Source organism: Hyaloscypha bicolor (assembly GCF_002865645.1).
Source record: "Hyaloscypha bicolor E unplaced genomic scaffold K444scaffold_53, whole genome shotgun sequence".
Classification (NCBI taxonomy): Eukaryota; Fungi; Ascomycota; class Leotiomycetes; order Helotiales; family Hyaloscyphaceae; genus Hyaloscypha; species Hyaloscypha bicolor.
Window position 1 is genome coordinate 1731022 of NW_020194555.1, and position 12536 is coordinate 1743557.

Consider the following 12536-nt stretch of genomic DNA (forward strand, 5'->3'; position numbering starts at 1 on the left):
ATTCATCCATCATTCATTTCGGTGAAATGTAAAGCCATCACGGCATTAATCGTCCCCTTTGCCTCCTCTGCTGAAGTAACCCCCCCCCCCCCCCCCCCCCCCCCCCCCCCCCCCCCCCCAACTCCTCATGTCGGATGAACGAGAGACGAGAACTCCGATTTCATGCAGCGAACGTATGCTTTTGATTACCGGATGCAGGGGTAGTCCTATAATTGAAGGAAGATCGGTATGCAGCCGCTCAAATAAAGTCTGCAGAGTACGAGAAGCCGCGGAATTCTTCTTGCATAGCTTGAGAAAGCACTGGTGGACATATTAGCTTCATCATGCCAAGTGAAGCATGTGAAAAACTTACCAGATTGTACAGGTGTCAGAACAGGCGTCACGCTCGTAAATTCCGAGTCGAAATTGCTGGTATCGGTGGCACTCGTAATTTGGGGTTGGAATGGTGGTTGAATTCTCTTGTGATAGACATCGTCCCAGTTGATATTTCTGAAAAAGGGTTGGCTCATGATTTCTTGTGCGTCAGTTGGTCCACTTCCCAGGCGTTGATCAGGTTCTCTGGTCAAGAGCTTCTGGAGGATCGCGACCGAGTCTCGAGGCATGTGGATTGGGTATAACGGCTCATCGGCTAGAATAGCGTCGTAGATTTCATCTTCATCCTCTCCTCGGAATGGTGATTGCTGGAGAAGCATCTGGTAGATGAGGACACCGAACGCCCACCAGTCGACAGCTCGACCATACTTCTTGTCCAGTAAGATCTACGAGTGTAAGTTTAGGTCAATCTATCAATGCAGAGCGACTTACCTCAGGTGCCATGAACTCAGGGGTGCCACAGAAAGTACTTGTTGTTGAACCATACCACATATCTTCTTTGCAAAGACCGTAATCAGCAACTTTGATGTGTCCGTCCAACGTCAACATGATGTTGTCCAACTTCAGATCACGGTAAATAACACCATTTTCATGGAAATATTTCAATGCCAAGCAGACCTCAGCAGCATAAAATCTGGTTTGATTAGCAATAGAAATTCGTAATTATCGTAAGATCACTTACTGTGCTCGTTTTGTTCCAAATTGGCCACGCTGAATGTGCAACATAAGATCACCACCGCTGATATATTCCATAACGAAGTACACTCTTGTCTCGGTCTGGAAGCAGGCGTGCAGGTTGAGCAAGAAAGGATGGCGCTCCTTGTTAGCGATCAAGAGGACTCTCTTTTCTGATCTAATGCTCTCAACTTCGTCATTTTCGATAATAAACTCCTTCTTCAGCACCTTAATAGCATACAGCTGCTTCGTCTGTTTAGTCTCAGCAAGCATGACTTTACCAAAGTTACCTTTGCCCAGAACGGCCAGGAAGTTGAAGTGATCTAGACCGATGCGACGACCAGTGCCGGCTTCGTTGGCGGGAGGTGCTGTCTTTCGGGGAACAACAGCTGTTGAAGAAGGCGTCTGTGGTTCTGGCGCAGGAGTAGACATCTGATTCCCATACATTGCATTTGTCGGGGATGGCTGAGACGGCTGCACTTGTTGCGGTTGCGACATAGGCTGAGTTGGTGGATAACCACTCACCTGAGCATAAGCTGCAGGATTGTAGCTCGGTTGAGTGGGTGCTTGTGGCTTTGGAGGTGAGCCGTAGCTATCTTGAGATTCTCGACCATAGCCAGGAGCACCGGAAGGACGTCCTCCCCCATAGTCGGTAGGAGGTCCTCCATATTGATCTCTTTGTGATGGACTTCGAGGCCCGGCCATAGCCACGGACGCAGCTGCTGCTGCCGCTGCTGAAGAGGAAGATGTTCGATCAGGTCCAGCAGGGCGCTGGGGTGATATCTGGCCTTGGGCGGCATACATCACCTTAGCAGCTTCAGTTGCCTCCGAAGAAGGGGTAGTAGGTCCATAAGACTGGCTTCGTGGAGGCCGGGGTGCATCAGGGGGACCACCATATGTAGATGACTGCCCCTGCTCTATAGTTGAAGGAGGTTTAGTTGATTGTGGTCTCAACGTTCTTCCACTCATCGATGGCTGCGTAGTCTGCCGACGTTTTTGATTCCGGATACCGTCCAGGATCACATTTGCAACAGCCATTGACATTCCACAGAAATCCGGAACCAGGTGTACACATTGTGCGTGGCAAGTAAGACCACATTCTAGAAATTTTAGCTTAAGTGTACTTCTAAACAAAGATTGAAAACTTACCAGAACATTTCCGACAATTCTTCTTTCCAAAGGGCAGAATGTAACCACAGTGGCAACACCAATTTGCACTCATATTTGAGAACTTCTCGAAGCGATGAGGAATGCGATGGTTGATCTTCTCTTCGTCTGGGTCCGTCTCTGCGTTGGATTTGCTTATACATTTGGTAACAACGCTGGAATAGCATTTTGTGTGACAGGTGTATTTGCAATCCTCGCACTGCATGCCAGCAGAATATTTGAGAAAGTCCCCACACAACGCACAACGCATAATATTGTAGAATTGCTGAGACACGAACTTGTGACCGTACATCTCGTGCACTTCCTCTTTACGTTGTCTAATGGCACCTTTTCGGTTGAGACCAACATCGAATGGCCGGCGGTCCTTGGTCTGCTTGGTGAAACCTATTGTCAAATGGGCCGCACCGGTAGGTTCGAGTGCAAACCATGCATCGATTGGCTGGGGAGGAACGATACCAGCCCCTCCCATTTGATTGTTTGCTGGTTGTTGGGGTGGTAACCCGGCACTTCCAGGAGGTGGTCCGAATTGAGGAGTTGCGGGGTTCATGGGGAACTGTGGTGGAGGACCCCCACCATTTGCCATTCTGTCTGCAGAAACCCACCCAGAACTGTTGATCTCAGCCTCAATTTTCTTCCGTCGCATTTCTTCAACAATATCAGATATCCGAATCCATAGAAGACCAATCGGCAAGGGATGATCGCTGGGCTTGTCATAAACTGTCAGCTCGATCTCGTTTGCCTTTTCCACATTCAAGTTGTGGTACTCTGCTTCCCATCTATCGGTTCGTGACGCCTTCGTACGAGCTACGATATTGTCTTCAACCTTTACTGCCACAAAAGTCTCGGGTCCGCGAGCAAATCGACTTGTCGTTGCATGATCTACGTCCTTCACAGCTTGTATCCGAATCGACAGTTGACCGGTTAGAGGTTTTCGCATATTTGGTGTATTTATGCTGTCATCTGGAGAAATATTAGAACCCATTTCCTCTATGTATAAAATGAAACTTGCCATCTGGAGCATCGGCGGTGCTTTCCATATCGATGTGTAGATCCTCGTATCTCTTAAGAGCTTGCTTGAGAAGCTGGATCTTCTGCGTGCTTTCCACTTTCCGTCCAGCAGCATCTGCCTTGCTTTTTCGATCGCCTTCCATATTGTACAACTGAACCATTTTCTCGATCCCCTTGAGGTATTGCTTCTCGACATTGAGTTTAAATTCCAATTGCGATAACATGAGCTGGATTCGTGGGCCAAGATAGGGAGTGTCGTACTTGATGAGATCTGTAATCTGGTTAGAATATTCTTAAGCCTTTGGGACAATCACATACCAAGCTTTGTATAGTTTGGCCGGCTTCGAGGCATGCCCTGACCAGGCCCTGGGGGTGCATACGGGTGTCTTGGCGGCATCATGTCCCCGTGCCCACCAATCTGACTATATTCTGCTGTGCCATAACCCCCCCCAGCATTGGTATAGCCTCCTCTGGATTGATTGTTTCCTCTTCCCCCCATATCCTTTGGAGGCGGGGTAGGAGGGCCATCACTATCGTTGCGCAGTCCGGCACTGTGGGGTCTGCCAGGGGCTCCAGCACTGTTTGGATTCAAGTTCATGTCGTTGACGCCTTGGCCCATCCGCCGCATCTGCAGTTCCTGCATACGCTCTTCCAGATACTGGATGTTCCGACGGCCCTCGCGCATCTGCGTGTCTATCCTGGCTCTGACCTGCTCATTTTGGGTCTGCTGCCGCATCTGGTTCGCAGCATTGAGCAAAGCCCGCTCGCGCTCGATCTTCTTGTAGACCGAGCTGAGAGCATCATCGTCGCTGTTCATGATGGCGGTGGCCGGCGCGTCTCTCCACGCCGCGAGGTGTCTCTGTGTTTAGTCGTGGTACTCGGGGCTGGTCGAAGGGTGCTTGTTGATTTAAGGTTGGTTGGTTGCGAAGTGGGGTCGCTCGTTGGAGATGGAGAACTTGGCGAGGCGGCAACGGTCCTTTGCGCACATGCGATCAACACATGAGAAGAAGACGATGTGCGGGTTGGTCGTGCTTTGCGGCAGAGGTCAGCTCGTGTGCGTGTGAGGTGTCGAAATATTTCTCGCTGTGCTCTCTCCACACGTGAAGAACCCCTACGTAGAAGACTCAGCCACGCCTAGCCAGCTGGACCCACGGCGGTTGGAGGGAAGGAGGCGGTAGTTGCACGGAGGGGCGATAAGAGGGTGTCAAGAGAACTTTCGAGGAGTTTAGAAGGCGTGACACATTAGGACTCTTCTCCGGCCGCGTGCGCAAGACAAAGAAAGAGTCACCGGTCCTGCTGGTGGGATGAGGCTGAGTTGGGTTAGGCACAGGATCTGGAGTGATTCCACACTTGTTGACTGCGCGTGCTGCACGGTCAAAGGATGTGGATTCAAGGGCCAAGCAGGACTCCCAACTACTGGTGCGGTTGCAGAGCTGCCCGCACATCTGGCACGCCCACGCCTCACTGCCCTCCGCTCGTCTGTGCTCACAAAAAACAATCATCGTCATCGGCCGCCCCTCTCTCGGCCTTCTCCTCTCCCTCTCCCTCCCCCCCTTAGCACGCAGAACATATGTCCATATTGTATTACATGCATCTGCCACGTCTGGGAGGCCTTTGTAGCACGCGACTCGGCCAAGAAACCTACAGCTTGGAGAGGTCCAATCATCAACTCTCACTTGGTTCTTGAGCTTGATTTGGACCCGTCAATCTCGGGAGTCGCCGCCGGGTCCAAGTCAGACCAAGAAATCTCCGATACAGAAGATAGTCCTCTGTCACACAACACATCTCGTCATCTAATCAAAGCTTTCATTTCGGTGTGTCTAGGCCCTATGAGGTTGAGTACTGGCTCTTGAGCAGCTTCGCAATCGTCGTCAGCTGGATGTTGCTGGTGCCCTCATAAATAGCCCCTATCTTGCTGTCTCTCCACATCTTCTCTGCAATACCTTCTCTCACGAATCCCATACCTCCCATCCACTCAATAGCAAGGCCACTGACTCTCTGGGCAACCTGTGACGCATACAACTTCGCCATCGCGGCATCTTGTACAAAGTTTTCTCCAGCCTCCTTCTTTCTCGCCGCGTTAAACACCAACGCTCTCGCCGCCGCAATCTCAGTATATGACTGTGCAATCTGGTGTTGCATGCCCTGGAAATCGCCTACTAGTTGTCCAAACTGCTTTCGATCATTCCAGACATATCTAGATTTTTGTTAGCAGGCGAAATACTGATTTATAATCCAACGTACTTGGCAGCATTCTCAAAAGCCCCCAGGGCTAGACCAGTCATCTGAGCAGCGATGCCGATTCGACCTTCATTCAAGAGTCCAATGGCGTACTTGTAGCCATCTCCTTCTTTACCGAGCAGATTCTCTTCTGGGACTTCAACATCGTCGAAGTTGAGCACGCAAGTACTGCTGGCTTTGATGCCGAGCTTCTTCTCCTTCTTGGCTATTGAGAAACCCTTCATGCCCTTCTCGACAATAAACGCGGTGATTCCCTTGTAGCCTTTGCTGGGATCGAGGTTTGCGAACACAATGAAAAAGTCGGCCTCCATTGAGTTGGTGATCCACATTTTGCTTCCTGAGATCTTGTATCCAGAGTCCGTCTTTGTAGCTTTGGTAGCAAGGGCAAAGGCATCTGATCCCGAGATTGGTTCAGACAGACAGAAAGAGCCTAGAAAGTCAGAAACTATGCTTCAAACCTGCATGTAGGACGCCTTACCAACGGTATTCGTAGCCAACCGCGGCAACCACTTCTTCTTCAGCTCCGTACTCGCATACTTTATTATCGCCGTATTGACCAAAGTATTATGCACATCGACCATCACACTGACACTGGGGTCAACCCTAGCCAGCTCCTCGATTCCCACAATAGCTGCTGTGAAGTTCATGCCCGCGCCACCGTATTCCTCCGGGATCTCGACACCCATCAGCCCTTGTTCGAAGAGCTGCTCTACTATCGATGGATCCATAGTTTCCTTCTCGTCCATCTCGCGGACTTTAGGTGCTATTACGTCGTTTGCAAATTTGGAGACCGAGTCTGCCATTGCAACTTCTATTTCGGACATGTGGGTAATGGGCGTGGGAGGGATGTCGCCGATGTCGACTGTGTCATTGCGTCGTCGTGCAGTGGCAGATAGATGTCTGGCACTATGATCTTGTCACTAAAGCGTTCAGAATCAGCAATTGACATTTGCATACTGTTGGTATATTCTGCTCGGTCTGGCGGGTCTGAGAGCAGGGCGAGCTGTTGAAGTTGCCCTTTGGACGGCTGGCCGTAACACCTTGGCAATTGACGCCATGATGATCTATTTTGGAGGATTTAGAGGTTTGAGGGGAATGGATTCGTGATTTCTGAATACAGAGGACAAAATGTTCAAAGGTTTGAGGGTTAAAAGCACTAAGACGGTGTTTGGCGCAACCTTGTGACTAGAAAAGTGTAAGCCTCGAGAACTTAAGCCGAGCCCCGTCAGCCTCGGCAACGACCTTCCTTCCGCAAAGGAAACGCCACTCCACAAGCACATCCCACATTCTCCAAAGCGGCTGTCCGGGATGATATTTCTGGCCGATACGAGCAAAAAGATGCATCGTCCCAGCGAATTCGGCAGAGAAGGCTCTCTCGCCGGGCCGGAGTCGGCAGTCGTCATCATTCACGCCTTGTTCTGTTTGTCAAATAAATTTTATCACATGCAAATTCAGGGGCTCAGTTGACATCCAGTTGAAGAAGGACTAGCGGTTTTTCCGTAATGGGTGCCTCCTGATTTTATTGCTATGAAGCAAGTGGAAATTTCCCCCATTTTCAATTTTGACTGTTTTGCTTGGTTTGCTTGGTTTGCTTGGGAAGTTTCCCCGGGTCTTTGCCCGAGGCATCCAGCGCCGTAGCCCGCTGTGAGGCTTTCTTGGAGAGCTGAGAAACTTTGAATGCCACGTAAGCCAAGGCTACTGATGCGTAGCGTCGGTTTTCAGAACTCACATAAGTGGGACTTTGAGGCTATTCTGTTTGGCCCCAAAATAATTGATCAATGCCAGATCAGGGAGCAAGACAGTGAACCATCACTCAAAAACCCCACGGGGGAATCATTAAACCCAATGTGTCTTACTTTTGCGGCAATCTATCAAGGGAAAACCTTGGGGAATGACGTCCTCCGTGGACATTGGCACAGGTTGAGCAAGACGCAAAGGAATCCGGATGCCAGACGTGTTTGATACTTTGCTGGATCGCCTCCGACTTCGTTTCGGGGACCAAAACACCAGCAAGTTCTTTTATGAACTACAATATAATAATAAAAAACATATAAATATTTAGTAATTTCTAATATTTAAATCTATAAAGTAAGAATAGAAATACTCGAAGAGTTAAGATAAAGTTTTGAGTACCTCCTTTCGCAGCCTCTTGATTTCACAGTAGTAATTTGCCAAGCAGACTTACAATGGCGACTCATATGAGATCTGGTAAGACAATCCTGTACCAATCATAGACCTCCTTACTAATTACCTCTTCAGTGGCGACTCAAACGGATTGAGCACGTACAGCTTTGTTCGACCCAGCTCAAACAACCAGTCCAAGCAATCGACAGAATCAAGTACCATCTTAGCAGTTTCCTTATCACCACCGTCAAGTGCTGCGGCTACTCCGACCTCGGGTTGGACTAGCCTGGGCTGTGACAATGGTTCGGCCGGAGCTCGTACACTTGCCACCCCAGTACGGCAACAATGTCATGACTGTTGAGTTGTATCAAAGTCAATGCAAGGCCGCTGGTTTTGTTCAGGCTGGTGTAGAGTATGCTGGAGAGCGCTATTATGACAATTCTTTCCAAAATTATGGGGTTCCTGTGACTGATGGCTGTAATTATTCCTCCAGAATCTCTGCTATGTTAGTCGATGCTAATTGCGAGTTTTCAAGGCAATATGGCTTGTCATAGTTCAGCAAATGAGATATGCGGTGGTGATGTTAAACTTAACATGTACAAGCACGCTGTCGTTACGGCTTCGTCTTCCAGCTCGAGCGCCACAAGCTCTTCCAGTACAGTTTCTTTCTCATCAAGCTCTCGCATGTTCACGGTAAGCAAAATCCAATGTTCCAGCTCCTCGACGTCGAATACCGTAAAGACAACATCTTCCACAATCAAGACAATTTATTCTCGGTCAAAAGCTCCTCTGGAGTCAAGGCAACGTCTTGTTCACTCAAAACAACTTTATCTTCAGTAAAAACAACTTCCAATAAATCAAAGAGTACCTCTACGACATCTGGGCGGATTTCGAATGCTCCTCGAGGTGTATAACCCAGCTCTTTGACATCCAGTTTCTCAGCATCCAGCCAATTACTCAGTTCCCCGACTTGAAGCTTTCTGCTTTCGTCCACAATCTTAAGTCAGTCCCTCAGTGCGTCGACGGCGACATCCTCGTCAGCTGCAGCCTCATCAAGTACCGCTGTTTGCTAGTAACCACTTCGGTGCTACGTTGATTCTGTCGGATCCAGAACACTAGCCAGTGGCATGCAAGTGTCAGGCGATGGAGGATCTATGACTATAAATGCATACACAGCTGTCTGCAAAGGCGATAAATATACTCTTGCTAGCACCGAATATAGTGGAGAATGTTATTGCGACAATGCATTCAGAATAGTAGCAGACCTACCCCGGACGGCAGCGTTAGACGGTAAGCGATTATGCACCCTCAACCTCTTAATAAACTAACCATCATTACAGCAACATGAGATGCAATAGAAATTCTTCATCGGTATAGCAGTCGTGTTCAACATCTTGGTACCGGATCCCATCTCAGAGTGACGAACACTAACTTGCAAACACTTACCTCGGACCTTCGCGATGCCCCGGCATCGACTAGGAGAGAATGCCTTCTTCTGGCCCGTCGTCGAGACTATCAAGCGGACGCCTATTTCGTCCTTTTCTTCGGGGGCATCTCACTCAACCTCTCTGCCGCGCTGCTCTGCCACTTCTTCACCATCAAGAAAGAGTAGACAGCCACGGCCAAAGAGATCAAGAAGCAGGGCTTCCGTGTCGATCTCGACAAGATCTTCAGGGACTTCAAGTTCATGTACTGTTTCTCTATGCCTGTTATTGGTGGTATGATTGATCTTGGCACGACGGCGCCAAGAGGATGGGCCATCAAGGATACCGCTGCGATTGTGACTTTGGCTAATCAGACTAGTATGTCATGTACTTCTGCCGTTTGTTCTTGGCTTGGTGTAGATTGGATCGGCGTGCTCTCCTCTCCCTTCCCTACTTTCTTTCCTGGTGTCGGTGGCAATGGAACTTGGATCTGTTCAATGGGAGGTGTTGGAGTTTTGTCCTAATAATTGTTTGCTATTATATTAGACCTTTTTCCAAATCTAATGATCCCGTACAGTACAAACTCATCTGTTGTTGATCTAAGTGCTTTCCTTTCCTACCCGAACATTTTCTAAATCCTCGAAAATGGCTCATCTATCTTCCCTCTCATCCCTCACTCATCCCAAATCACACTAGTAACCTGCCCCGCAACATCCATGCTCGCCACAAAATCCCCAAACGTCCCATCCGCCACATTTCGTTCAATAACTACCACTCTCCCATCCATCTGAAGTCCTACAGCCACCATATCACCAGCCTTATTCACTGAAAACTGTCTCGGGAACGAACCCCCCGCTGGAGCAATCTGCTTGAGAGACAGCTTTCCCATTGCATGGTCGATCGCCCAGGAGTGTAAGGTGTCCGAGGGGATCTTGGTGCTGTTTGTCTTATCGAAGTTGTCAAGTTGGAAGAGCGTTGCATTGCGAGAGGAGGTGAGGAGGAATTTGTTGTCTGGCTGTTATTTCTCTCATTAATATTTGATTAAAAAAAACCAAGGGTGGAAACTTACGGATAATATCGCTTCAGCAGCTGCTGCTCCGTCCGGTGTTGTCCTGTTTCCATATGTACCGCTGAGGAACACATTGGTGAAATTCAAACCCGTGGCACCGAGGTAAGATACTTCATACGATGCAATTGTGTTGGCGAGCTCGGAAATTAAGAAGAAGAAAGTTTTTCCAGAGTCGGCTTTTAGGAAAGCACCGTGACGGGGACCGGAGCCTGCGGGGACTTTGAATGGGGTGCTTTCCGTGAGAAGGCTTGTTTTGGGGTTGATAGCGAAGACGCGGACGAGGTCGGCGCCTAGATCGGGAATAACGATGAATGATCCTGTGGGGTCCAGGATCACTTCATGTGGGTGGGGTGCTTCTTGACGGCTGGGGATTGTGCCTGGTGCGGTGAGGTTGAACATGAAGGTTTGCAGGGATTTGAGACCTCCTGAAGGTAGGATGTTCCAGCTTGTGGCTGCTGATCCAGAACTATAACCAGTCAGTGATGGGGTGTTGAAAGAGGGGAATGAAATTACTAGTGAGCTGCTGCAAGAGCTTTCCCTTCATTGTATATGACGGTGCTTACTGGCCCAACGACTGTGGCCTGGGTATCAATGAGGGACAATGTACCAGATTTTGAAGTGGTGTACGCGGTCATGGTTCCATTGGGAGTGCTGAAAGCTAGTAATTTCAGAAACTGCTTAATGAAGAGGTTCAAAAACTAACCCTCGTCTACACAGCTATGAAAGAGGTAAGCCAAAGATCTAGTCAAGCATTTTAAGGAAAGCGACTCTTGAGGGAGTAAAACAAGGAACCTGTTTTGGTCATAATACGTACTAAATAACATTGTTATAGGGATCCTTCGTCAGCCACGATGGCTGAGGGCCAGATTCATTATTCGAAGCCGTAGTTGTCAAAACATATCCACCAATACCAGGACCCTGAGCGCTGGGGGCCAATTGCAAGGATGTAACAATTCCCGAGTAAGAAGATACAAACAAGTTAACGGCGACAGCGGAAGTCGTCAGTCCTGCGGCTGCGACATGTTGAAAACGCATGCTGACCAACGGATTTTGGGCAGAACGCAGACTCGAGTATGCAAAAGAACGAAGGGACGAGGAGACGACCGACAGATTAAGGATGGGCAGCTGCACCATTTTAAGTTCTTGGGGTCGGGATCGACCTTGTGGGGACAATTGGAGGGTGTCCAGTCAGGTACCGGGTAAATGCCGTCCCAGGAGAAAGTGCAGGGCCTGTTTGAGGTAGGGGGCGATCCTGATCAGCAGTGAAGAGCGAATGGTGAATTCTGCTGTTGTGACGTGCTCTTTCTGTATTCTTTCTGTCACATTTCGTGTGTTCAAGGCAGAGAACGAGCGTGGGGAGCAGGAGCCAGAAGTCGTCTGGTAGTAGCAGTGTCAGTGTAAATGGTGGTTGACCTGTGCTACAGTACGGAGGCTGAAGCTGGGGGGGAGGCTAGGGTGGCACGGGCCTCGGACAGGTACCCCTGTGTTTATCATGGGATAGGGGTCCGATTATTTCGACTTCCTTTCGTCTAAACACACATCACACTGAGTTGCTGATGTGAGCAGCATCCGGCTCTGAAGTTGTCTCTCCTTTCCTTAGAAACAAGCCTTCCTACTTCCGGACTCAAATGGCTCTCGGCCATGTCAAGGGATATGGCTTTACCACTCAGTAAGCCCGCTCCTTCCTTCTTGTTGCTGCCTCCAGAGGTTCGAGATTGCATATATGACGCTGCCTTGAGCTGGCCAGTTATTTCGGACTTGCCCAAGACGGTTCCCTTGGAGCCAGGTGCCACAGTTCATGGACACTGGGAACAGCCCCTCTGCACCGTTCCCAGACCGCGCTACGGTCCAATGAGAACGCCTTCCCTTCTTCTGCTCAATCGCCAGATCACATCGGAGGCACTTGAAGTGCTTTACCGGAAGCCTCTCATGTTGGATACAACCCCTCCATACATACCACAACTCGGCCAGCCAATGGGCATACCGGAAATTATCAGCGAAACCACACTGCAGAACCTCCGGTTTGTGGTCCTGAGGATGGACTTGGACCAAAGACAGAGTGCGAGGTATTGGTTTAAGATTATTGAGATGCTGCTTGATATCTGGTTTGTGAAGAACAACCTTGAGGAAGTACAGGCTCGGATCCAATGTCCTCCGCGCCAAGGAGACACACGAAGAGGCAGTCATGACGAGGGGATTCGTGCTGAATACTATCGCAGGTTGCTATCGAAGGTAGGGCTCCTTGAAGTCAACTTGGAGAGCAAACGACTAACTCGTGTCAGTTGAGAGGGTTTGGAGAACAGGTCCCGTGATAATTGAAGAAGTACTTGCCAAGGATTTGAAGGAAAGCTTGGAAAGAGACCCCGCTCCTCCAGCACACGGAGCTTCCATGCTCACCTCGCCAATTGCTGGGATCTTCACCTTGCTAGGCTAGAATTCGGTTTCTCGGACCGTTT

At 49.4% G+C, this 12536-nt stretch overlaps 4 protein-coding genes across 5 annotated transcripts; 1 reads left to right on the forward strand and 3 right to left on the reverse strand.

Moving 5' to 3' along the window:
* Positions 1–818: 818 nt before the first annotated feature.
* K444DRAFT_344111 lies at positions 819–4285 on the reverse strand. 2 transcript variants are annotated; one of them, XM_024872049.1, is made up of 6 exons: positions 3603–3686; positions 3224–3493; positions 2197–3174; positions 1179–2147; positions 1055–1102; positions 819–1006 (listed from the first exon to the last, which is right to left on the reverse strand). In XM_024872049.1, exons 2-6 carry the CDS (start codon positions 3444–3446, stop codon positions 975–977), a joined length of 2250 nt encoding a protein of 749 aa, XP_024739419.1. In that variant the 5' UTR covers positions 3447–3493; positions 3603–3686; the 3' UTR covers positions 819–974. The 2 variants fall into 2 exon arrangements, with proteins under 2 accessions (XP_024739419.1, XP_024739420.1); XM_024872050.1 differs by lacking the exons at positions 819–1006; positions 1055–1102; positions 1179–2147; positions 2197–3174 and having other exon boundaries at positions 3183–3493; positions 3603–4285.
* A 764-nt stretch (positions 4286–5049) lies between these two features.
* K444DRAFT_523697 (acyl-CoA dehydrogenase-like protein) lies at positions 5050–6521 on the reverse strand (the record flags this gene model as incomplete). The annotated part of the gene is made up of 4 exons (XM_024874306.1): positions 5050–5419; positions 5467–5893; positions 5942–6369; positions 6421–6521. 4 exons carry the CDS (start codon positions 6519–6521, stop codon positions 5050–5052), a joined length of 1326 nt encoding a protein of 441 aa, XP_024739421.1.
* A 3163-nt stretch (positions 6522–9684) lies between these two features.
* On the reverse strand, positions 9685–11115 carry K444DRAFT_524614 (putative isomerase YbhE; the record flags this gene model as incomplete). The annotated part of the gene is made up of 5 exons (XM_024874365.1): positions 9685–10026; positions 10081–10546; positions 10594–10738; positions 10784–10797; positions 10895–11115. 5 exons carry the CDS (start codon positions 11113–11115, stop codon positions 9685–9687), a joined length of 1188 nt encoding a protein of 395 aa, XP_024739422.1.
* A 353-nt stretch (positions 11116–11468) lies between these two features.
* On the forward strand, positions 11469–12503 carry K444DRAFT_344160 (uncharacterized protein). Its single transcript, XM_024872051.1, has 2 exons — positions 11469–12312; positions 12363–12503. The coding sequence occupies exons 1-2, from the start codon at positions 11722–11724 to the stop codon at positions 12390–12392; spliced, it is 621 nt and encodes a 206-aa protein (XP_024739423.1). The 5' UTR covers positions 11469–11721; the 3' UTR covers positions 12393–12503.
* The last annotated feature ends 33 nt before the right edge of the window (positions 12504–12536 follow it).